The 23,993-nt window shown below is 35.0% G+C and overlaps 1 protein-coding gene across 5 annotated transcripts in view; it reads right to left on the bottom strand.

Moving 5' to 3' along the window:
• Positions 1 to 23,993, bottom strand: part of CPEB2 (cytoplasmic polyadenylation element binding protein 2) — a 51,264-nt gene that overhangs the window by 13,244 nt on the left and 14,027 nt on the right. For 2 of the 5 annotated variants that reach the window (XM_029961057.1, XM_029961065.1), the window contains exons 4-7: positions 16,522 to 16,572; positions 9,999 to 10,022; positions 6,365 to 6,535; positions 4,748 to 4,837 (exon numbers count right to left, since the gene is read on the bottom strand). In XM_029961057.1, coding sequence (XP_029816917.1) covers positions 4,748 to 4,837; positions 6,365 to 6,535; positions 9,999 to 10,022; positions 16,522 to 16,572 — 336 coding nt within the window. The remainder of the gene's footprint in view (positions 1 to 4,747; positions 4,838 to 6,364; positions 6,536 to 9,998; positions 10,023 to 16,521; positions 16,573 to 23,993) is intronic. The other 3 variants (XM_029961060.1, XM_029961058.1, XM_029961064.1) reach the window with 3 other exon arrangements.

Here is a 23,993-nt window from a genome sequence, read left to right as displayed (position 1 = left end):
GGACCTGGCAGTGTTATGTTAATGGCTGGACTTGATGATCTTAGGGGCCTTTTCCAACCATAATGATTCTATTGCCATATACAGAGAGAGACAATCCCTCCCAAAGAACCCTAGACTTGCACAGTCTGCATACAACCTACTCTCCATCACTTGCCTGATTATAAATTAGCCATCGACTTCTCTGAAGAACACCGGTTACGCAGGACACCACCCTACATACATTAGCTAGAAAGTGCCTGCAAAGGGAAATTACACTCTTATCTTCCATATTTCATTTGGAAATCATAAATTAGGGCTATTCTTGTTACCATGGTTACCACATGCCAACAACTGCATGTCACAAACATGATTCTTACCCATTTCTGTTTCTCAATATTTTTTTAATTGGAATTTTTTTCACCTCAACATCCATAACCCATGAAGTATTGGGGATGTTTAACATCTAAAAAGCCAGAACAGCGGTAAAAGCCACATTTGATTAAAAAGGTACCTAACCACTCTTTTTGTGAACTACAACTACCATGTGTGATAGAAAGCACGTGTCACACTGAAACATGCTGGGGAGGTAGCGTGAAGAGTATGAGGTGTTCTACTGTACTACAAAACACTTTAACTCCCTAGTGTCTTGGTTTTTTGGGGTAACACAGTCATTTAACTTGAACAGCTTCACACCCAATAGCCATTTAAGCATGTTTACAATGGAAAAGCAAAGCTACTCTAGTAGGTTTTTCAAAGGAATCTACTTCATACCTTTGGGTGATATGTACATTTCAGGTATTACAGACCAAGAAACAAAGATTGTATGTTCTGTCCATATTTCACAAGGTGAAAAGTATTAAACGAAACAGTTTTATAAAAATTTGTTGTTCATGTGCATCTCTACCAGAATTTTTATCTCCTGTGGGATTTGAGGTCTAGGTAACCCTGTTAGTGTTTATCACTTGACTACATTCCTCTGCATAACACTGAAACTATTACTAATACTCCTATTTTCAAAGGCAATCAGTGTAGGTAACTTTGGGAATATACTCATCCTTAGAAAATTACCTTAAATAATAAATAAATCTTTCTGAAGATAACTAGCTTTAGAGCTACATTCCCTGATACCTAAAGATACTGCAGTGGTTATAGTCATGAGCTGACATTTCTTTTAATAAAACAAGACCAAGAAATTATGTATTTTTTTAACGTATTTGGTCCATCAGGTAAGCTTGAAGAGTCCTAGCTGTACTACCAAATCAGCCCATTTCTTTTTTTTCTTGTATTTATTATATAAAGAACAAATCAAAAGCAAAGCATTCTAGACTAGATTCACATTATTTTCTGAGAAAGGAAGAAAATTTCTTTATTTCACAGTAATATGGAAATTTACCAAAAGGAGAAAGGACACTTTTGCTGTGCACACTCTGTAGAAATCAGAGACCAGCTCTAAGTTTTATCAACCTCCAGCTAACTCCTGTCACTAGTGGCTTAGAGGGGATGTTGAGAAAATTAGTGCAAGCCAGGATGGTGCTGCCCATGTCAGTCATTATAGCAGTGTTTTGTTCTGTGGTTGGTTCCTCTACTGTACTGACAGGCTCTTCCCAGAGAAGACTAAATGGCAATTCTTGCCTAGAGAATGCTGCATCTTAGCTTAAATCATAAAAAAATCAGTGTAAAATGCAGGTTAATACAGACAATGGATCAACATGACAATGGGAATAGTTCAAATTTGTGAAGGACACATCTCACCTATTCCTCCTTAAAGAGGTCTCATCACCACACTAATTAAATCTTTAAAACAAATCTTGCATTTTTCCATTTAGTCACCTTTGATGGAGAATTAACTCTAAAATACACTATAAGTGAAAAAACGTGGTGCTGTGTCACATTTATGATACCTGCGTAGTTAGTCAGTCTGGGTAAACGAATGAAGCTCGATGTGCTTATGTTACAGTGACCTGAATAGCCCTCTGTACTCCACTGCCTGTACTGGCCAGATTCCCATTGATTAAAGGAAGCTTAGACGCTAATCACACATGAAGACACCTACAGTTACTTGCCTGAATCCAGAGTTTGATCCTACCCAGTGTGATCAAATTAGCTGGTAACAAGTTTAACAGAACTTGTACAGACCTGGGGTTTTGCTTCTTAAACAAGAAAAATACATTTTCAACCTGATTTTTTCAGTCAGCTCTGAATTGCAAGTTAAAAATATTGAAAAAAGCTACCACACAACTGCTGTGATACAAGGCAGCAGAAAAAAACAATGAGAAAAGGCTGGGGACACTGTCCTGTTTAAATCAGATTATCCTCTGTTTGATACAGACTAAAATAGTACAGAGGACACAAACAACCGGACACGTTTTGAGAGGCCTTCTTTAGATTTCCATATCCTCATGGCACCATTTCTTTGAGAGCTTCATTATCACAAGGAGTCCTCAATCCAGCAAGTTACTTTGGACATGTGTATTGTTTCATAAGTAAGTGTGTTTGCCAACTACGTAATAACATGAGTTATGATAAACAGTTGCAAGTCAGAAAGGAAGGAATTCTCCATTACAGTTGGCAGATCATAGACTTTGTACTTTGAGCTCAACAGAATTTTTTTTTCAGAACAGAGTCTCCTTGTAAGATCAGTGTGAAATTTTAAAAAATCCTATTTTCTTTGGGTCTAATTTTCTGGTGAACCAATACAAAATATAATTATTTAAAAACAAGCAGCTGGTGTTTCTCAGGAGGCAGCCTTGATGGATTAAGACACTACTTGCATTTCTTTCAGCAAGGAAACACTTATTATGAACTTGGCCTTCCCTCAGGACCTTCTGTAAGCAGAGAGCCTGGAAGGAACTGCAGCCTGGAAAACTGAACTACAGTAAAAAAAAATAAAATAATAAAAAAATCAAACAGGCCGTATCTCTGCACTGCAGAGAAGACTTCTGTGAATCTGTCCAGAATGGGATAATTCTGAGATGTCTTTGGAAAGTAATACTATGGCAAATCTCTAACAAGACTGAACAAAGAAAAATACATACACTGAATTGATTAATTGTGGAGTGACAAATTAGAAAATGGAGACTGAAAACAATAAAAACTAATATAGTATATATTTCTCAACTGGTAATTATTTTGCCTATCCTTAGCAGTTTCAGACATCTTATTAAATATATGTATACATGGTTCTTGCCTGTACACTCAAGTAGTAGTAAAGACAGACAAATTTTTAAGAAATTCTTCTACAAAATAATCATGGGTCATATATATGGCATTGAAGAAAACAGATATATACACGATAACAGTCAGCAGTTAAATGTGTCCAGAGTATTACAAAGAGAAAACTATACTGTATTTTAACTGTGTTAGGCTACATTACAAAAAAAAAATTGAGTAATGCAGCAAACTGAAAATTAGGTTAAAGTTTTAAGACTGAAGAACAGTAAGCACTATTAAATTTCAAATAAGTCAGTTAATCATGGGAAATCAACTTAGCGCTTAGTTTGCAAGTGTTTCCTGAATTAATTAGATCAACACACTGAAGTTCTTCCATTTTTATCCTCTGCCTTTAAGAAGCTCTGCTTACAATATAGATTTATTTTAATTTTTTTCTTAAGGTGATAACTATAAATAACCCAACTATATAAAAAAGCTTTATTAAATGAGGAAGTCTAGAAATATATCCTTAAGATGTTCAGATGCTGAGACAGGACTATCTCCTTGGAAACGAATGCCAGAATCCATTCCTTTCAGGTAAGAATATATTACATCTTCCATCTTCTATATATTCATCACAGACTCTGTGAGATGCATCTTCCTTAAAGAGTTCCTTGGGAATTTCTCTTGGTAATTTATGAAGAAAAATGCACTCCATAAGATAATCAAATTTAACTTGACAGTAGTTTTGTGTGTCAGGCTAACAATCAAAAAAGTCAAGGTCTCTTTGTTTGTCTTAGAATTTCCATGTAGCATTCATAAATGCTATTTAAGTAATTTCAATTCTATTTCCCACTCTTTAGAGAACCCATTGGGGATAATAATCCTGTTTTTTCCCCAGTACAGATGCTCAGACAAATGAAGAATCAGTTTACAAAGGAACTATACCTACCCTTCTGTCACTTCCACGGAAGGAATGAATTGCTACAGTCTCTACAAAAAAATCACTAACCTTTGCATTGCTTTCATATCAGGATCAGACCTTTGCATTTATTTTATATGTAACAATACATGATTGTACACGTAGAGAGATATGCTACATAATTTAATTACTTAATCTACATCATGGTTTTTCCAACACTTCGTGACACTAAAAAGTCTAGTCTAACAGCAACACTAGAAATTGTTAAATATCAATATTTAATCATTTATGAAGAAAGACTAGTGTTTCAATCAGATTTCACATCCTGGAAGTGAAAGAAGCATAATATTTGATTATCTTGATCAGGTACCCAAATGCACTGTTCTGAATCCTGTCTTTAACTTCCGAGGAAAATTTTTATCTAAGATTTAGTCTTACAAAAATTGACCAAATTTCAGTTTTGGAAACTAGACAGAAATGCATATACAGAGCTGTGGCACATGCAACTACTTAATGCTGATCTGATCAGGCATAATACCAAAACAACAGGTTTTAGACTTGGTATGTAAAGGAACCATGTCTGAACCTGCAATGAAATGACATATTAACTGTTCACAGGGACTAGAAGAAAATGAGACAGTTACCCAGAGTAAGATTTGCACTCAGTGACAGGTCAAAACCTTCCAACTCTCTTACCTTTTGGTGGAAAATAGGACTTGCTCTCTGCTTTGTGAGGCCAGTCTACTACCAAAGGCCCAAATCGTCTGAAGCTAGCAGTAATTTCATCTAAAACCAGGTACAATAGTTAAAATTAATGACATAACTCAATGAAAAAGAACTATCAAGCAGAGACCTTTGTTTCTAGCAAAGGCTGACATTTCAAGGAAAAGAAAGAACAAAAATTTACAACTTTCATGAACAAAAAACTTAAATAGACACATCTTCCAAAGAGTTAGTATTCACATAATGTATTTCTGGTGATTTTAAGCTTATATTTGTTTGTTATTACTTAATAACAGCAGTACTTCAGAATCATATTAGCAGCTGAAGGCAGTGGTGAAAACTTGTGTGGTACTTCCCTTAATTCAGAATCTGGTTTGAATGTAATCAAATCAATTTATTGTTTAGTGATTGAGTACAGTCAGAGCTTTGTAAGCAGATATTCATATACCAAGTACTACCACAATTAACACATTAGCAGTTTCCAGACTATGCATGTATCAGACACAGAAACTTAAAAATGTCTATTTAAAAGTGCTTCTAACACAAGCATGAATAGTCCTGTTATGAGATCTACTATGCCCCTTGCACAACTTTGTGATGTCTTTCTATTCTTCCTGTTATTGACTGGAAGAGCCTTGGTCATGAGGGAAAAATATCTTAAACTACATACAAAAGCAGTAACTCAAACACAAACATGCTCCATCATTTCTCTCAGTTGTATCTACCATCAGCATATAAACAGGCAGGAAAGAAAGAAAATGTATTTCCACGTGTTCTTCTTTAGCATTTGTATTAGAGGCAACTGTGCTGAAGCGTATTAAAATAAATCCCTTAGTACATTGTAACAGAGCATCTCAATAAAGATGGTCCTTCCATGTCTGAAAGTTAATTAAACATAGTCAGCCTATTTGGTTTGTGAGTTACTCTAGGATTACAATGAACCTTGTAAAGGGACTTCTGTTTACATTACAAAGCTAGCATGCAATTTACATCTGTCTGTACAGGAGAACCCGAATATTAAACAGCACGATTACTACCAATCAGCACTATGATACAAAGCAATTCCAACTGCACTGTTGAACAGTCTGAGCTTCTGTGGTAACATCTTTGTGTTCAATGCATCAGAGCACTCTGCCACTTGACCTTCCTCTGCCTTAGTTTCTCTGTTTCTGAACAGAATAATATTAACCTTTCTATACCACTGTTGAGATCTTCAGGTAGTAGTAAAATAGAATATGAAATTCATTTACAAAGGGAAGCTTTCTATGAATACAGAATAAAGCAGGCATAGAGGATGGCTAAGATGTATTTGAAAGGAGTATGCAAGATAAAAGCAGGAGCACAAATTCCATGCATCACATGGAACTCCACAATCTGCAAGTGCAGAATCAGAAACAACTGAATCATCTCAAAGCCAGAAGAGATGATATTAAGCTCAACGCACCCATTAACTCTCAAAGAACATATAGCTGTAGCCTTTCACTTCGTAACATTATTTTGCTGAGTGGATTATTTCTACTACTTCATTCGGGTTTTTCCAGATCTCTCTTTGTCTCTCCCTCCAAACTGCTCAGTTTTCAGGCAGCTCACCTTCATCAATATCTGGTGGAAGACCCCCAACAAACACTTTCCGAGAAAAACGCTCAATTCGTTCTCCATTCTGATGAGCTGAATAGCAGGTAGGTGAATTCAAGACTCCAACTTGATCACTGTGACCATCATCCAGCAAACCATCATCTATTGGGAAGAGGGAAGAACGGCCTTAAAAAGAAAAGATAATAATATACATTAAAATAATTTTGTGGCAGTACATCGTTATGTAATTTTAGGGAATGGGGAAATAGCAGTCTGGAAAGTCAAAATGAAAATACCAAGGATTATTAGAAAAGTACATATTAGTTTTAAGAAAAATTAAGAAAATGAAAGATGTATTAAACTTCAAAAAGGAATTTCAAGATTGCAAGCTGACATCACTCTAAGTGTAATACTTCATACTACATTATATTGTAGTTACTCTGCTGCATCCAGTAGGAAGGTGGTAATTTGGTTTTAAATAAAGGGTCTTATGAAGAGAAAAATATTATTGCCTGCTTAAGTGAGTTTCATTAGTCTGCCTTTGGTTTAGCTTCAAGTTAAGTGGTAACTTCCTCCACCTGAATGACTACGGTATGTCTAAAAATCTTACATTTTAACTGAACAAAGGGAAACAGAAAAATCATGGGCACAGTAACAAGTTTCAAACAGGTATGTTTCTCTTCTAAAGGTATCTGATGCTGATAACACAAGGACAGATTTAATTTCTAAGAAAATAAATAATTTTAAAATGTGTGCAAAATGTAACACTTTAAAAATGAGTCACAGTGCTGATTTATGCTCCCCACTCTCAATATACCACAGTTTTGGAGCGAAGCCTTGTGGTGGTTCCTAACACGTAGTAACCTGCAGTGAGATTATAGTTACCCTGAAATGGAAGTGTAAAATCTGAGAAGTTCACAGGACGGTTTTGCAAATGCGATCTGATCAAAACAGACATAAGAGTGAAGTAAAAACGTGGTAATTCTGCCCCACGTTCATTTCCTATTTCATTCTTACAAATTTTAAAGAAAGACAAAAAAAAAAATTTTGGAAGGCCAGGATATTCATCTTAGCTTATTCAGTCTTTCATTGCTTTAGATCAGCAACATAAAGGTTAATGACAGTTTCAAATTCAGAAGTCAGTCTGTTAACTGAAAAAAAGATGAAAAAGAAACAATTTCATGAAGCATAGAACAATTTCATGAACACATAGCCCACATCATCATTTCTTCTAAAATGCAATTTTCCCTGTTTCTTACTCATTTAAAAAATAATTATTAATAATTCAACTGCTTTCTCAAAAGAAGCAAGAAAACCAAACCAAAAAACAACCTAGCACGTTTCTGGGAAGTAAGTTAGTTTTCCGTCTCAAATAGCCAACTTATTCCAGATTCACTCACTGGCAAATCCAAAGGCAGGAGCAGTAGGTCCCTGACAGCTGAGTCTGCAGTGCTTTAGCTGTAAGCAATTCTGAAGTCTCCTAATTCTTCTCCCCACTCAGGGGAACAGTGCCAGGAAAGCCTGGTAGGAACACTTGCAGACCCAATGCCAACCAGCTAAGCGTGAGAGCATTATGGAAGCCCTCACTTCCAGAAGACCACCTGAGAAACAGGTGCTTAAAGACAAGGCTGGAGAACAGACAGCAACCACTATGACCAATAACCTATGTTATGGCGATGCCTATTGCCCCTGATGTTGTGTCTCATCAAAAATACTGAATGAAAACACAGGACGACATAAAACAACAAAACATCATAAAATGTCATGAGGAGCACAAAATAAAATCAGGACTACAGGGACTGTACCAAATAACAAAGACTGTAAACTACATCATTTTTATGATGGAATATCGATGTCTTCAGCAGGCATATGATGGAGATGAGTACAGCAAATGCAAAAGATGCAGCAGGATTCTTCCCTTTTCATTAAGATTGGGGATAGGATGTTTGGGAATAACTAGCAGGGTGCAAGTGATGGCATCCCTGATGGTGTTCAATGGGACAGAAAAGTGAGGAAGCAAGGGAGAAACAAGGCTAACACAACTGGAAGGAGGAGTCAGGCAAATTCTTCTTGTAAACCAACAACTTAGGCATAAGAGGAAGAGGGTCATGCTATGAAGACCGTTCCAGCTGAGTAATGTGGATATGAATTTCAGTTATGAAGACTAGTAAGAATGATCAGATCTTAAAGATGTATATGAATAATATTTGGTTGCACAACCAAGAAGGGAGATACAACAACAAATTTCTGCATTGCTAATGTGAATGATGGAGAAGATAGAGCTGTTATCATAGCGACAGTGACAGGAAAAAGGGGATAATGGAAGAAATAAGACTTATATTGTAAGAACCTGAAGGAAACTGCAAAGTGGAAATCTTAGGACTTTTCACTAATATATGGGAGTTAATCTTAACATCTTAAATCTAAAGGGACTATAATTTAGCTTCGTTTATAAGAAGTACTTATTCAACAATTCCAACTTACAATACAGATAACTATATGGGGGAAAAACAGTCAAAGAGTAATACTCAGAATAATTTATTTTGTACCCACAGATCAATGTTAAAATCTAAAAACAATGACAATTATCCTTTATAAATAAAATCATGAGAACACATTCTGAAGTGATACCAGACAGCTCAGTTTTACTTTAATGTGGGTAAAGGTTTACCAAAAGCACTCTAGCTTCTCAGAGACCTAAGATTACATGGAGGACAATGGATCAACACTTTTAGAGTAATATGGTCTATATGACCCCTAATACTTTCTTCTCCATCCTCTTCACTGTTAAATGAAGTCTCTCAGACAAAGAAAGCAAAAAGGTAATTTACTTTCACATTTCAATAGGCTTTCACATTTCTTCTGATGACTGGGAATAAAAATTATAAACTCTTCTAAACACTTGTTTCCTTTTGTTTTATGACAGTGAAAAAGTAAGCAGAATCTGCCAGGAATTGTCAAAACAATTGTACTGTTACATCCTTTGGCCATGATCTACAAGATCATTCCTCTCTACATTATGGCTACCAAGCAATAATTCAGTTATGAATCAATGCAGAGATCCAAACAGACACATGAACTGGTGTGTACGTGGTGAGTACTGCAAGCTACCAAAGATCTCGTTTTTTTCTGCACATTTTACATGGTGTTTATAACAACTGTAGGTCACATCCTGGTATAGCAAAACCAGTACAGCTTTTCCAAGGTCAGTGAACATGTATTGGTTCACACTATGAAGATCTGTTTGCTATTTCTAAGAGCAGTCTACTAGATTTCTTGCTAAATTCATGAAAGGCTTTTAGTTTTTACTCTGCACACTACCGCTTCTACAGAAGCAAAAGGAGATGAGTTAGAAGGACAACTAGTAAATGTATACTTTTAAAGGGGACAATGACTGCAAGCAGTAGCCATTAGCATGAACTAAATTATGATTAGAATTACAGTTTTTAACTGATTAAAGGATTTGTAATTCAAACTCTAATGATCATAACAATCCAGACTGCACACCTCCTTTCCTCACACTCTCCATCTTCCCCAAACTGAGACAACATGAAGATAAACATTTAAAATCAACATTCTGGATTAATTAATCATAATGATCAGTAACAGATCAGAATTAATTGTACTGTAACAAACAGAAGTGAATTACCTCGTCTTCGCCCATAACTCCTCGCTGCATGCAAACAAAGGACAAATTGTAAAATGTCAAATAACTGTATCATGCCCACATACTAAAATATTTAAGATACAAAGAACTATGTGGGTAAGCAGTAAGCAAAAATCTGCATTGATACTTGGTACTGATAATTGTAGATGAGAATGCATTAAACCGAAATCTTACTTAAATACCATACCATTTTACTACAAAATTTATGTTAGTACCAATTGTAAAAAACACTCTTTCAAGTATTTCAACCTGTCTTTAAACTTGATCTTAACTTCATGTTAACTAGGGATGAATAATGAATGAGAACTTTGCAATTCATCCTCAAAGTGACTAGTATCTTACGTAAATGTCTAAATAACACACAGAGTACTGAAATTGTAGAAAGGAAAATATTACTTTAAAAAGCATGTAGCAAGTGTTAAATTAATCACAGAAACATCCTGGTCCATGGAACAGTTTGTACAGTCCTTTGCAGTGACAATGCAAATGCTGTAAGCCGTGACCTTCCTTTTTCATGAAAAGACCTAGCAGAAAATTAACCGCAAGGTTTTGTTTGAAACAAAAGATGCCTTGTGGTAGCAAATGAAATCAGGGCACAAGTCACAAGAAATAGCATTGTATCAAAAACACTGTACAAAGGCAAAGCAACAATTTCTGACAGACTGCAAGTAAATCCAAGATTTTCCTAACTTTTGAGTTTTGCAAGATTCTTAAAGAGATCATACTTATAGCTACGGTTCAGAAAACCATACTGACTGCTTCTTTGCCTGAAGGCTAGGAAATTAAAAATAGACAGATTACTAATATAGAAACTATTGAGCTGTGTATAACTTCTTAGTTAAATTTCCACAAAGTATTTTCTATTCCTATTTCACAGCCTTAGTATCTGAGAAAAATTACTTTAATCATTATGCATTGTAGTTAAGTATCCAAATGGATAATGTTACTATAAACCACAATGTTACAGCAACATTTGTACACAGACTGCTGTGTCTTGGCATTACTGTTTTGATTTTACTAGGCATCTATACATACATCTCTCCTAAAAAGCAACCCTTGTTCTGGGCCACAGAAATATGTACAGTCTCAAAATCAGTGATTCATAACTGTCATTCATTGTTCCATTCTAACATTATGAAGTACTTATATCCTGGTACCCCCTACTTCATCAAGGGTCTTCAAAAATTTTAGTAGGTATAATGATTTTTTTCCTTTATTATCTTGATCCCTTCCTTCTAGAAATTCAGTAGACTGCTTATGGAATTCTGAAAATCTTTCTTGTTTTTCCTCCCTTAGAACAGTTATTTTCACACAACAGTCATCATCTTTCCATCCAGCTTGCACTGAACTCTGAGATTTATTCTCTCTCACTTGAAATAATTATTATTGATGAGAACAGTTTTTCAGATCCTCCAACTTTCTACCAGTAAGCTAAAATAGAAAAAACTTTCTGAAAGAGGCCTGGGTATCTAACCAAGTAGGAATATCTTAATTCAGATTTCTGACGTCCATCTGAATCCATAGATCTAAATCCACGAAACATAGTGTATTCCTCTGTGTCATCAGTTCTCTCACGAGGTGCTGCTGCATGGGGAGACTAATGCTGAGCTTCAAACTTGTTTCCCCTCTGAAGCCAGGCACTCAAGACACACAGTTCTATGTCAGTGTTGCAGCATGTACAAATCTTTTCTGACTCCTGGCCAAAGTGACTCCCACATAGCATTAGCAGTAGCGTCACTAAGCCTTTGTCTTACCCCCATATGCCTTTTTTTTTAATTCCATCCACAAATAAAACGAGAGTAACCAGGGAAAATTCATGTGCATCACATCCACAGCAATGTCTGCAGTGCCATGCTCTTTTCTCAAAATGCATACTAATCTACACCTTTTGGCACAAGACTCATCATACTGTTTTTCTTCCCTTCTGCCCCTTTCTGCCCACCAAACCAGCTCAGCTGTTTTCTTACATTTTTATAGTTAAGATAAGCTGATATGTAGAGAAGTATTTTGTTACAGTACACCTGAAGTGTTTTTCTTTGTGCATTCAAAAAGAAGCAACAGTAATTTTGAGGAAAAACACAAAAGGGTTATTAAAACGATAAGAAAACTCCAAACAACGCAATTCAACTTAAAAGAGTAGATGCTGCTGTGTTTTATATACGTGGAAATTGCAACAGTGTACCAAAGTTATCTGTGTATTCCTTAAAAAACAGTGAAATCAGAGAAAACAGAAAAAAACTGTACTTGATGTTGCCACATCATTTACTTTACTTGCATGGCAAACCTTCTATAAAATTTATCTGTCTTGCCCATTTAGATTGCAAACTAGTCTGGACAGGGATTTTCTGCAATTTCACATCTAGAAAAATACAGTATTTCTGTATTTAAATAACTTGAACAATGTTTTACACCTTACAGAACATGCACTCTTACAGAGCATGGGGTCTGTGAAATATACATATGATATAAATTAAATTATCAGTTTAGCTATAGAAATAGTTTATAAGTATGTATTTAACATATGCACAACTGGTGCATATGTTTATAGATAAATAATTGCAAGGAAGACAGCCCTTTTGGAGAAGGCCAGACACTGCAGGCAAATAACTGATTTACAACAACAGAAAAGGAGAGATTAAACTTCTTTCCTTAACTTGTCCAAAGAATAAGTCATACGGAACTTATTTATCTTTTAGCATAAAAAGCTGGATATTTTGATTAGCGAATAACCTGGAAAAATTTCAAAGAAGTGAGAAAGCACAACAGACAGTTTTATTCTAGAAAATATAAATTAGGCAAGACTTGCAAGAAGTATAATGATGTCCACTACAAAATGAAATCCAGTAACACTAGAACCTTCCAAAATCAAGAGTGCTGTATATATAACATTCCCTGGCAGCTAAAACCTTTTGTTTGTATATCCCTGAAGTTGCATACCAGTGCAGCCTAAACCTGTCAGAAAAATTAATATCCCCCCTTTCTGCAATGTAAATCAGCTCAGAGACAGTAATATGATACAAAAGTAAATAAGTTTTTTGTGCACTTATCTAACATTGAGACAATATAAATGAACATTATGTGAGCAATGCTATCACAAAGATAGCAAATGTATTGTTTTATTTTACTCAGACATATTTCAAATATATATCACAGCTCAGATATATGCATATTTAAATAACTCAAGTGAACGACTGAGTTGAATTAAAAATATGTTGTATAACAGGAAAAACTACTAGCAAACTTCCTATAAAGATAACTCTGAAATTTATGATAGAAAGATAAAATGCTATTTATTGCTAACAGTCCTGACAGTGTTCAATTGGTGACAGGGATGTAATGAAGCCTTTTCATTAATACTTGTCATTTAAAGAAATCCATAAACAATTAGAGCAATAATTTCCCAAGAGTCTAGACTAAAGGAAGTAGGTGCCTAATTCCCATTTCATTATTTTGGATTTGGGTGCTCAAGTTCTATCTAGATTTCTTTAGAAGTAACACCTTCATATTTTAAGTCTGAAAGACATCATTATGGCCATTCAGGCCTGGCATGCCTAAAAGACTACAGCAACTCATTTAGCAATTCCTGTATAACAAGTTTATTAATTTCTGTTTGAAGTAAAACAGCTTTTTTCTTAGAAGTACAACCATCTATATCTCTAAGAAGTCTGAACTAAGCAAATGGCGAATTATGTTTCCATAGCCATGAAAAAAATTCAGTGCATTAAAACTATAAAACCTGTAATGGGACAAAACACCCTACACCCCAGTAAATTGGACTCTTGTATTATTATTTTCTCCAGAAAGGTTCTCTCTAAACTGACAAGATGTACTCAGGTAAACCCATTCTTAAGTATCTTTTTTTGATTTTTGAGAGAGAGTCATTAAAAATGCATTCCTTTTTTTACAGCTTAAGCCGAAAGAGAGATATAATTATAATATATATAATTTATTAAAACACATAAATCAGATTTTCTTTGGTTCATTTCATTAATTTAAATAATGAAAACTGTAAATATTAATATTAGCAACAGTTCAGTAAGTACACTTCAAATGAGTTGGAAAAGATCCATCATTTAAGAAGAGGAAAAACTACCTAAAAATAAATTTTATCTAGAAGTGCTTAGTCTTAAAAGGACTAAGGAATTTCAGCCTGGCTCATGTCAGAACCTTACTGGGATACAGAGATACCAGTTCACTAAAATCAATTCAACCAAAATCCAGTGAGGGTCATGATCTAGTGTTATGTGTTAGTGCACACAGAGATGGGCCCATGATCCTTAAATATATTTGTGCTTTGCTTTCATGAAGGTCTGGTATTCCTGCTCCTCCTTGTAGCTATTACAGTACTTACTGAGAAAGTAAGGGACAAATGTGAGTCTTTGGATTACCAAATCTTTTCCCTATTCTCCCTCCAAGGCACCAGGTACAGGGATAGAAGGAAATGTTAATTTGAACCCACTTCAGAAGAGAAGGAAGCCAAAGACTACAAGTTCATTGACAAGTGTTCAAGCTGTAATTCTCATTACTGCACATTTGGAGGAAGCCCCTCAATTCCTGCTAAGAAAGAAAGGTTGTGCAGAGTCTGAGCAGCTGGGGCTTCCCAAAAGCTGTTCTCAGTGCTGCTGTTCTCGAGCTGTAAAGGAGCTGCAGTTCAGACACTTCAACCTGAAGGAGCTCTGAACCATGTACGTGACTGCACTGGCCTGCATTGACGGCTACATCAGACTCCAGTTACATGGTAGAGAGTTTAGGTGTCTAAACCAAGGCCCTGAATTAAATTCCAAATGGCACATATAAAAATTAGGTATGGCAGTACCTTTTAGATACTTGAATTGCTATTTTTATCTCATCTGCTGAAGGCTGAAAATAATACTACAGCTTTTAAAGAGAGCAGCAGTCACCCTGAGTCCTACCTTTCAAAGTACAATAGAAACCACACCAGCATTAAAAGCAAGATATTCTTCAGTGCATATTCTAGCTCTGTGGTAAGATTTTAGGGTAGACTGGTACCACTGAGATGCATTTTTCCCCTGTTCATGATAATAACAAACCCCTTTTTCCCTAGATATTCCACAGGGTAACAATGTGCTTTTTTAGCTTGCAAAACTCTAAAAAGAGAAGCTCATCATTCTAAGTATTAATAAAAGGAATTAAAATTATATTAGTTTCTTACACCCATTGTATTGAAATATTTCAGTTTCTCTTAATACCTTCCCATCTAACACTTCATTATAAACCAGCAGATAATGACAGTTGCATATATATTGCCTGAACAAGCCAGTTTGCAGAAAAAGTCTTAAAGCTGCAGTTAAATACAGAAAGTTAAATTTTGCAAATGTTGTAATATTCAGGGTACACAAATCAGGATTATGGTCTGTGTGGGCTAAACACTGATCTTATTTCAGTAGTGAAGTAGCTATTTTTTCTTTTCAGGATACTCCATTATCTTAAGTTAACTATTCAATAGCAAAGGACTTACTTCAAATGTCAATTGTGCACTATTTTTCTTTAGTGGGTATAAAGTTAAACCTGAATTTCCTTAAAATTTAAAACATTTACTCAGTGTTACACAAGGGAAAATAGATTTTTCTTTTTTTTTTTTTACATTTTATATCCATTTGAACAAGTGTAAATGACTATGCAGAAGGGTTAAGGCAATTTACATAGAGGGGGTTTTTTTTGTTTGTTTTAATCTCAAACCTAAAGAAGTATTCTGACTGCATTTTTTAATACTGAGATCTTTACCTCACTATTGTTTAGACCCATCAAGTCAATGACAAAAGTGTACTTCCTTTGTGTACAACAGCTTCCACGTTTTCTAAGCTAGAGAAGCTGTGGCACTACAGCTCTAATTTTTCCCAGTGTAGAAAACATTTGTGTGCAAAACCCCTGATTTATTATTGACTTAGATGGATTACCAAGCTCTGCTTCCTTCTTTAGGTTTGAACAAAGGCTAAAGTTCATGCCTTCACTGAGTAGCAGATGTTCATGAAGTTTGACCTACTGTGAGAAGAACGTGAACGTGAACTCTAACTTCAGCATATTTCACAGTCAGACACGTGCTTGACGAAGCCACTTCCAAGAACCCCAACAAAAATAAAATGTTATTTCACAGGAGTCTAATACAAAGTGCCTTGTTCACTCTTTATTTACCCAAGACAGAAAAAAACGCACGTTTCTGGCTTTCTTATTTTTCTAATTCCCATTTCAGAAAAATAGATTTCCAACAGCTCTTCAGGGAATGTATCACTGGTTTGCTTGACAACAAAAAAGAATAGTGCATCATTACGAGCATTTCAGATTTCCAATAAGCTAGATATAATGAAAGGTTGCTGCAAGATTAGCTCTTGCCATTCAACTCTGAAAAATGGTAACAGTCCCACCAGTGTTGAAGACTAGAGGCAAGTAATTCAATAACAGAATATAATAGTATAATTTTATACCAACATGTCAGATTTAAGCTAAGCTACAGATAATTAGAAACTGTTATAAGATTAGCACTTACCATTTAACATCAGAAGATTGTCAGTCCCCGGATGCGGATAACTCAAGCGACCTTAAAAGAAAACAAAAACCAAAGGACACAACAAATGCAGAGGTTTTCACTATTATGCTAGAAAAAATAATGAAAAAAATCACAGCTTAGAATTGAGATCTAAACACTATTTCCAGTTTGCCTAAGGGAAATAAAGAGCTAATATTTAACTCCAAGCACATTAACCAACAATACCCTTGACCCAAGTTAAAGCTGACAAGAACAGACTTCTTAACCTTAATTCTCTGGTCATAAGATCTGCAGTGTGCTTTGGGATCAGCTCCAATAGGATAAAGCCACTTTTTGTTTCATGACACCCAGAAATAGTGCTGACTGCTTTAGTCTCCTCTTTCACAGTGACTGTGAATAACTGTACTATGCACATTGCTTAACAGAGTAGCATTTCTACACTTTAGTGCTTCTCCACTGAATCAATTTCAGAAAAATCATGTTAATAGCAATTAAGGCCTTAAAATTTTATTAACTGTTTTATGACTGCATCTTGGTGTATTTTGTATAACCCTCGTGTGTAATATTTTTCAGTAAATCTAGCAAAACTAGATTTAAAAAACCTCGTTTATCTACAGAGTCAAAAAAAAATTAAAGAATATAATAGATAACATTTCCAGCATTTTGAGCTGAATAAAAATTACATGAAAATCTTATATCCTGACATCAGAATTTTTCAACAACTGCATTTTACTACATTGGTGGCATGCTGTACCTCAGTAGTTAATTGAATGGTTTAAAATGCACAGCTGAGATGTCTGTTCACTACAAATTCCTTTTTATTAAAGGAGACTTTCTGTTTACAGGAAGTAGCGAACATACCAGTAGTGCACACTGACCTAGAGAGACATTTACAATAGCTGCTGTGTTTGGAAGAACTGCGTTTTAATGTGCAGAAAACTACATTGCCATCTATCTCGCTATTCAAACATACTTGCTTGCTTATAATCTGAAGCATATATATAAAAATACTGTGACTTAAACGTTTGAGTATTTTGGAGGAAATGAGAATGCTTGTGGAGGCATAAAGAAGAATCCAGTCGGGAAGCAATGGGCGTTTAGAACTCACACAGGTTTCAAAGGTAATATATATGCAGATGGTTTGCAAGAAAAAGAACCCAGAGTGGAAAGAAAAGAAAATCAAATCAACAATGTATATATTAAGGTTGTCTAGCAATTCCTATCATAGACTGTTTTTCCTCTACTGTTGGTAAACCCATGAGCTTAGCAGCAAACTAGAAATTTCTTGAAATAGCAGTTCAAAGTCCCAGGGGACACCTCTGAGGCTAAAAAAAAAAAACATTTTTGTTGAAAATTTGTAAATAATAGGGTTTAAGTTTTGCTATTCTCCTTTAAAAAACCAACATGGTAATTTTTTTTGTCAAAAAAAAAAAAAATCAATTCGAAAAAATACACATTGTGAGCTCTTAAACTTAAAACTTCAAATTAATAAAACTAAGATGATTTTGGGAAATTTTGGCCAGCCTTGTTATTTACAGGCATTGTGGCAAAAAAACCTTTATACAGCTATGTACTATTTCTCTTCCTAGATTTCATTACTGTAAGACTGGACGGTATCAGAACACTTGAAGATTAGGTACAAACTATTTGCTGTGGAATTTGGAAGTGCAGAGAAAGCACTGAAATGCTAGGGCATGCTCCCGGCAAAAGGCAGATGCATGCTACCTAAAAGGACACTCTGCTGTCTTTTTTAACTTCTACAGAATCTTTGAGTAGGCTCAAGCAAGACAATAAACAAAAATCTTTGTAGGAACCTCTGTTTTCACATTTCTTGTCTTCAGGATGTCTAGTTTTAATACACAAGCCATTTTTTCTGTCATATTGTACATTTACAGCTACATCTAATGCTTCTTGGAACTATAAAAATTCTGCCCTTCTAGCAATGTATGTTGTTAAAATGGGAAAGAACTGGGAAAAAGGCATCCTTAAATTGCAATCTGGGAGCTGCCACTGGTTTGTTCAGTCTGGTATATAATAAGTCACTTGGCTATACTCCTTAGTTCTTTGGTCTATAAAGGCTAATACTCATTTGTCTAACAGCAAGGATTTCACCAAATCACACTGTCATGTTCCTATTTGGTGCTGCAGAAATACCTGCAACACTAAGAGCTCTTTCTTGCAAAGCAGAATGCTGCATCAAAAATAACAAAAGAAATTGTGAGACATTTATCTTAAATCTTCTCGAGTCTGTGGTGACAGCCTTTCTCCCTGTCTGTACACAATCATCTTCTTTTCGTATTCAGCAAGAGACAAAATATAAATTTTTTTCTTCTGTAATTACTACATAAAGGGAGGTCAGATTTAAGGCCTAGCAGGAGAGAGAAGCCCACTAGTGTTAATACCTGGAGAGGAAAACTTCTAAAAAGATAGAAAAATCTAGGTTTACAACTCTGGTTTTGCATTCTGCTGTTTTTTTCCCCCCTTATAGCTTCACAAATAAACTGCATCTGAAACACAGATGCCAAGCTGAAATAATGAAGCACTTCTCTGTAAGTGGCAGGGAGAGAGTGCACCAGGGAGCTGGGCCCACCACTGCAGCATAAAACCCATTCTTGCTGTGAGGGAGATGAATTGCTAACTCAGATAATGAATGACTGGAAGGTTAGAAAGGAAAATGAGTAACACAGTATTCAGTATATGTACTGTTGTACTGACACGTCTAAGTCGCATTTATGTGGTTATTTCAATGAAATTACACTTTATATTATTGCATTCTGATGAACTTAACATCTGGTCTTCAACTTACAATTTTAAAAACATTTTTAACACAGAATGTTTCCTTTTTCAAAATACAATCACTGCTGTTTGGCACATTAATTTAGGTTCTTATCCCTCAGATTATTCTGCTGAAGCAAAACACAGTGTTTTCTGGAGTGTCCATCTGAATTTCAAGATGTACATAAATTCAGAACACTTCACACATGGAACTGGGTTCAGAGTCAGTTTTACATAGAGCTCAATCACACTATTTTTAACAGATTATTCTAGTTAAATGGACATTTACTATATTCAATCTCACTTAAAATATCAGTCTATGAAATATAGAAGATGGGAGCACCATCTTACAACAATTTACTTTGCTTCTATCTCGTACATATTTCTAGCTGGCTATTTTTATTGTATGTCATTTGATGCATTAAAAAAAAGATACCATTTCAAGAACAAGGCACAAATCCTATCTAATCCCATTCTACTTCAATGTCAGTAATCTAGAATCGTAAAAACCATTCAATGATATTCCAGAAGTTCCAGTGGCCTCCACTTGCTTTAAAAAAGTTTTAATAATAAAGACATTTTCCTTGTTTAAAATTAACTACTAATTAGAAAATATCTAATATTTAAATAAGACTTATTCAACTTATTCCATTTCTGAGAAATGAAAAGTAATCAATTCACTATCTGTCTACAGATTCTGTCTACAGCATCCAAAATTTGTAATGTGCTATCTAGAACAAATACAATGCCTAATATTACCATTTGGTACCATAAAGATCATCATGTTACTAAAATTTTCTTTGTGCAAACCTGAACTTGCAACTTCATCATGTTACTGCTAATTAACAATTCTCAAATATAATGTCTAAATTCAAACCAGTATTGCTAAGGAGAAGAAGGTAGGTTTGACATTCTGATGCAACTAGAGTTCTTTTAAATTTAGCCCCCTCTTCCTTATCTAAATGTAATTAATGTTAACAGAACTGCCAGGTGTGTATTTCTCACAAGGCAATCTTCTGTAAGGACAAAAAAAATAAGATACTTGCAAATAAATTTTGGTGGGCCAGTTTATCCAGTAAATCCAATTAAAAGTCTTACTAATCCAAACCATGAGGAAAGAGTAACAAACTTAGTTTAAGCTCCATTTCTGTCATCTCATTTCACTAACACAGGCAATGGAAATTTAAATTTTTGTAAACTTTTCAGCATAGAGATGTAGTTGTGCTTAATTCTCATTCTAAGGCAAATTCACATATTTTAGAGATGCATATTTTCTACTCCTATTTAACTAAATTGTTGGAGGAATCCCCTATATATTAAAACATTTGGGACAGATATAAGTATGATGACTGCTTTGAACATTGCTGACTCACAGATTCACAAGTGCCATGTCTACTCCCCTCCTTTAAAACAAAAAAAAAAGTCTTAACTGGTTGTATGAAGAGACTGGGAATCACAAATTCCTTTCCTGACTTCCTTTTTTTCCAGAGATCCCCTGACTAGAAGAGAAAAAGCTTCCAAGTTAAGCTTTTCCAAGTAACAGTGAATGGCTGAGGATCACAGCAGTTTCAGAAAGCAGTTTTTGGAATCAGCGTAGTTAAGACAACAGCACAAAGCCGTGTTTGGACAACACCTAGTTACAGAAAGTCTAGCTGTTACATTTTCCAACAACTGTGTATGAATTATGCAAGTCATAATGAGGCCAAATGGGTTGTCTTTGATAGTCCATCTATTTAGACAATTCAGTCTGTCAGTCTTAAATATATTCTTCTATCAGAAAAGGTTTCTATGGCAGAAAGAAGAAACAATCTCTATGTACAATTTCAAAAGCCTTTTATATGGCTGAGTGAATTTTTTCCTTCATGTTTTTTTTTATCCTCAGAAACTATTTTCTGAGGACAATTTGAATTACTCTAGGAATAAACTGTGCAGCTTGAAACCTTAGAGTTCCATAACGTAAAATATAAAACAAATGTCTTTGTAAAAAGGTTTCCATATGCAAAAAAAGAGAACGCTCTCTACTGTGTTGCTGAGTCACTAATGCTTTTTTTTTTTACTTCACTGAGCATGCACCAGCAGATTGCTTTTGAAAGAACAATGTCTAACAGCTGAAAAACTCAACTAAACAAGCTGAAAGGGAAAATAAACCCAGGAAAGTGCAAGGCAGACTTCTAAGTGCAGCGAATTATTTTTCCCACAGATATGAAAAATAATACCATTCTATTTTATTTATTAACAGCTATACAAAAAATATGTTTGTGTAACTCTGCTAAATTTTGTTTTTTGACCCTCATGAAAAAAACCAAAAAAAATTCAACAAAAATAATATTCCTTCTTGGTACTAGTATAGTATAGCTAGTATAGCTATGGCTAATTCAAATTCAGTATTATCTTACATCTAGCATGCAAAAATGTAAGAATCACAGACTATTCTGAATTGGAAGGGACCCACAAGGATCAAGCCCAACTCACAAGTGAACGGCCCATACAGGATTGAAGCCACAACCCTGGCGTTCGTAGCACTGTGCTCTGACCAACTGAGCTAATCCCAGGGTCAGTCGGTCAGGACACAGAAATTAATTGTAAGTGAAGTACAGTATGGATACTCTTGCATTCCAAAAGATAAGCCCTTAAATTACATTGAAAATGCCATAGTCCTTACTAGAAAGATGTTTAAAACAGTAAATAAAAAATTCCACTAAATCAACTCAATACTGTTAGATACTGCCTACAAAATATAACCACAACTTCTAAGCTTTTTCCATAATCTGTTTTAGCCCAAATGCATTGACTTTCCTGTTTCTTCACATCAAGATGCATTGGTATTTGGGGGAGGAGTAGGGGAAAAAAATGCAAGTACACAAGTGGTATGTCTGAAGAATTATACTAGCAATATTGTTTTTCAGGCTATCAGTACTCAAAATTGTTTTAAGGGCCATTAGAAGAATAAAAAGGGTATTTAAGAACAACACTATAAAAATGAATTAATTTAACTTCAGTTTATATTCCTTTGGAATGGTTAAGATCTAGTTATGAAAAGTGTTTCAAGAAAGCTGCATGGGAAAGATTAGTTTTAATATGATCAGTATTTCTGCTGCAATGATTAGTTAAGTCAAACATCTACTCCCTATTACCCTACCTTGAAAATATCTTACTGAAAGCTAAAAATTACTTTTCTTTTGATCATGTCTGTTGTAATGACTAAACTTCGTCTAAGTGAAGCCAAAACTATGCATCTATAAACAATTTTTTGGCAGGCATAAACTTAGTTTTCAGTGAATCATATTTGAGACAAAGTTTTTCCAAGTTCATGAAAGCAAAAGTGGTGAAATTTGACTTCCTTCTAAAATGGATCTTGACATGCAAAACTGTAGCTAGTACACGGGGTGTCTGTTATGCATTGTGCAAAATCTGAGACAAGATGCTTAGTCATACTCCAGATATTGTAAGCAGTTAAATCTGAAACACGTGCTTAAAATTCCAGGGACTTTCACTTTACTGCTGTGATCAGATATAAAAGATGCATTGTTTTAGTGTGCTCCTATTTACTTGAAAACTTGTCATAAAAATATTCTCAACTTACAAAATACTCTCCAGTGACAACAAAGTATGTTATATATTAATAAGAACAACAAATAAGTAATAATATTCTTAATCCTGTGCATTATGCAAGCAAATATGCTGGGTTCTTAAGTAAATGTTAGATTTTCTGTGGTGAAAAGAAAAACCACAGAGACTGATGATACAACCAAATTAGTGTTTTATGGTTGACAGAAAAAAAATTAAAGTTGCTCAGAAATTACAGAAATGCCAACTAATGGTGATTGAACAGAGAGTAGAGAAGAACTAAAAGGTTCTTCTAGCATGAGATCTCTTCTTCCCATTTTCAGTCCATAACGAACATTTCTCATCCTTAGTGTTAATAACATAGCTGTTTCAGCTGAAATTACTTCCACCGAGAAAAAATATCTTATTCAATCAATTTAAATAACAGCACACAATTACTCTATTTAAATTCAGTTGGCGTGTGCATTGTTCTCTGGCACTCAAACAGAAAAATGGGTTTCCTTTGAATTCATCACTATCTATGGCTTCCATCTGTTCTAGCTCAAACATAAAACTTAGCAGAATTTTCACTGCAAGAGGATGATGGTGAAACTGGTAAAAAACCCAAATCTCTTAACTGTAGACTGACACCCTATACTCATGTCCCTAGAAAGCACAGACGGAAACTACTGAGTGTTTCAAAGTGCCTATATATGAACCAAACTCACTTTAAAATCTTAAAGCTTTGTCTTGTCTTATTCTCCACAGAAAACTATTATTGGAAATACATCATTTTCATCCACTGCATCATAACAAAATATGAAGAGATGAATAAAATTAAAAGTTCTTTTTTTCTGCGCTCACTGTGCCTCTGAAAGCCCTTCTGCATTACAAAGCCAAAATGAAAACAGCAAGATGACAGGGGGAACAGAGCAACCATTTCCATTTGTCATGTCAGCATGCACAGAAAGAAGAAATAACAGACTGGTTTTCAGGCCTGCGAGAGGTGCCAATGACAGTTCACTGCAACAGATCTGCATCTCTAACTTTATTCCTAACAGTAGCTTTCACACAACCAAAGAAATATTAGTCACCACCTGAGTGCAGCAAACAGAAGCAACAATGCTTTGGAACAGGGATGGTACATGTAG

This window comes from Manacus vitellinus, unplaced genomic scaffold, assembly GCF_001715985.3.
Source record: "Manacus vitellinus isolate BGI_N305 unplaced genomic scaffold, ASM171598v3 scaffold_0_pilon, whole genome shotgun sequence".
Lineage (NCBI taxonomy): Eukaryota > Metazoa > Chordata > Aves > Passeriformes > Pipridae > Manacus > Manacus vitellinus.
Note: the sequence above shows the minus strand (reverse complement) of the source record. Positions and strands in the feature narration are given on the sequence as shown.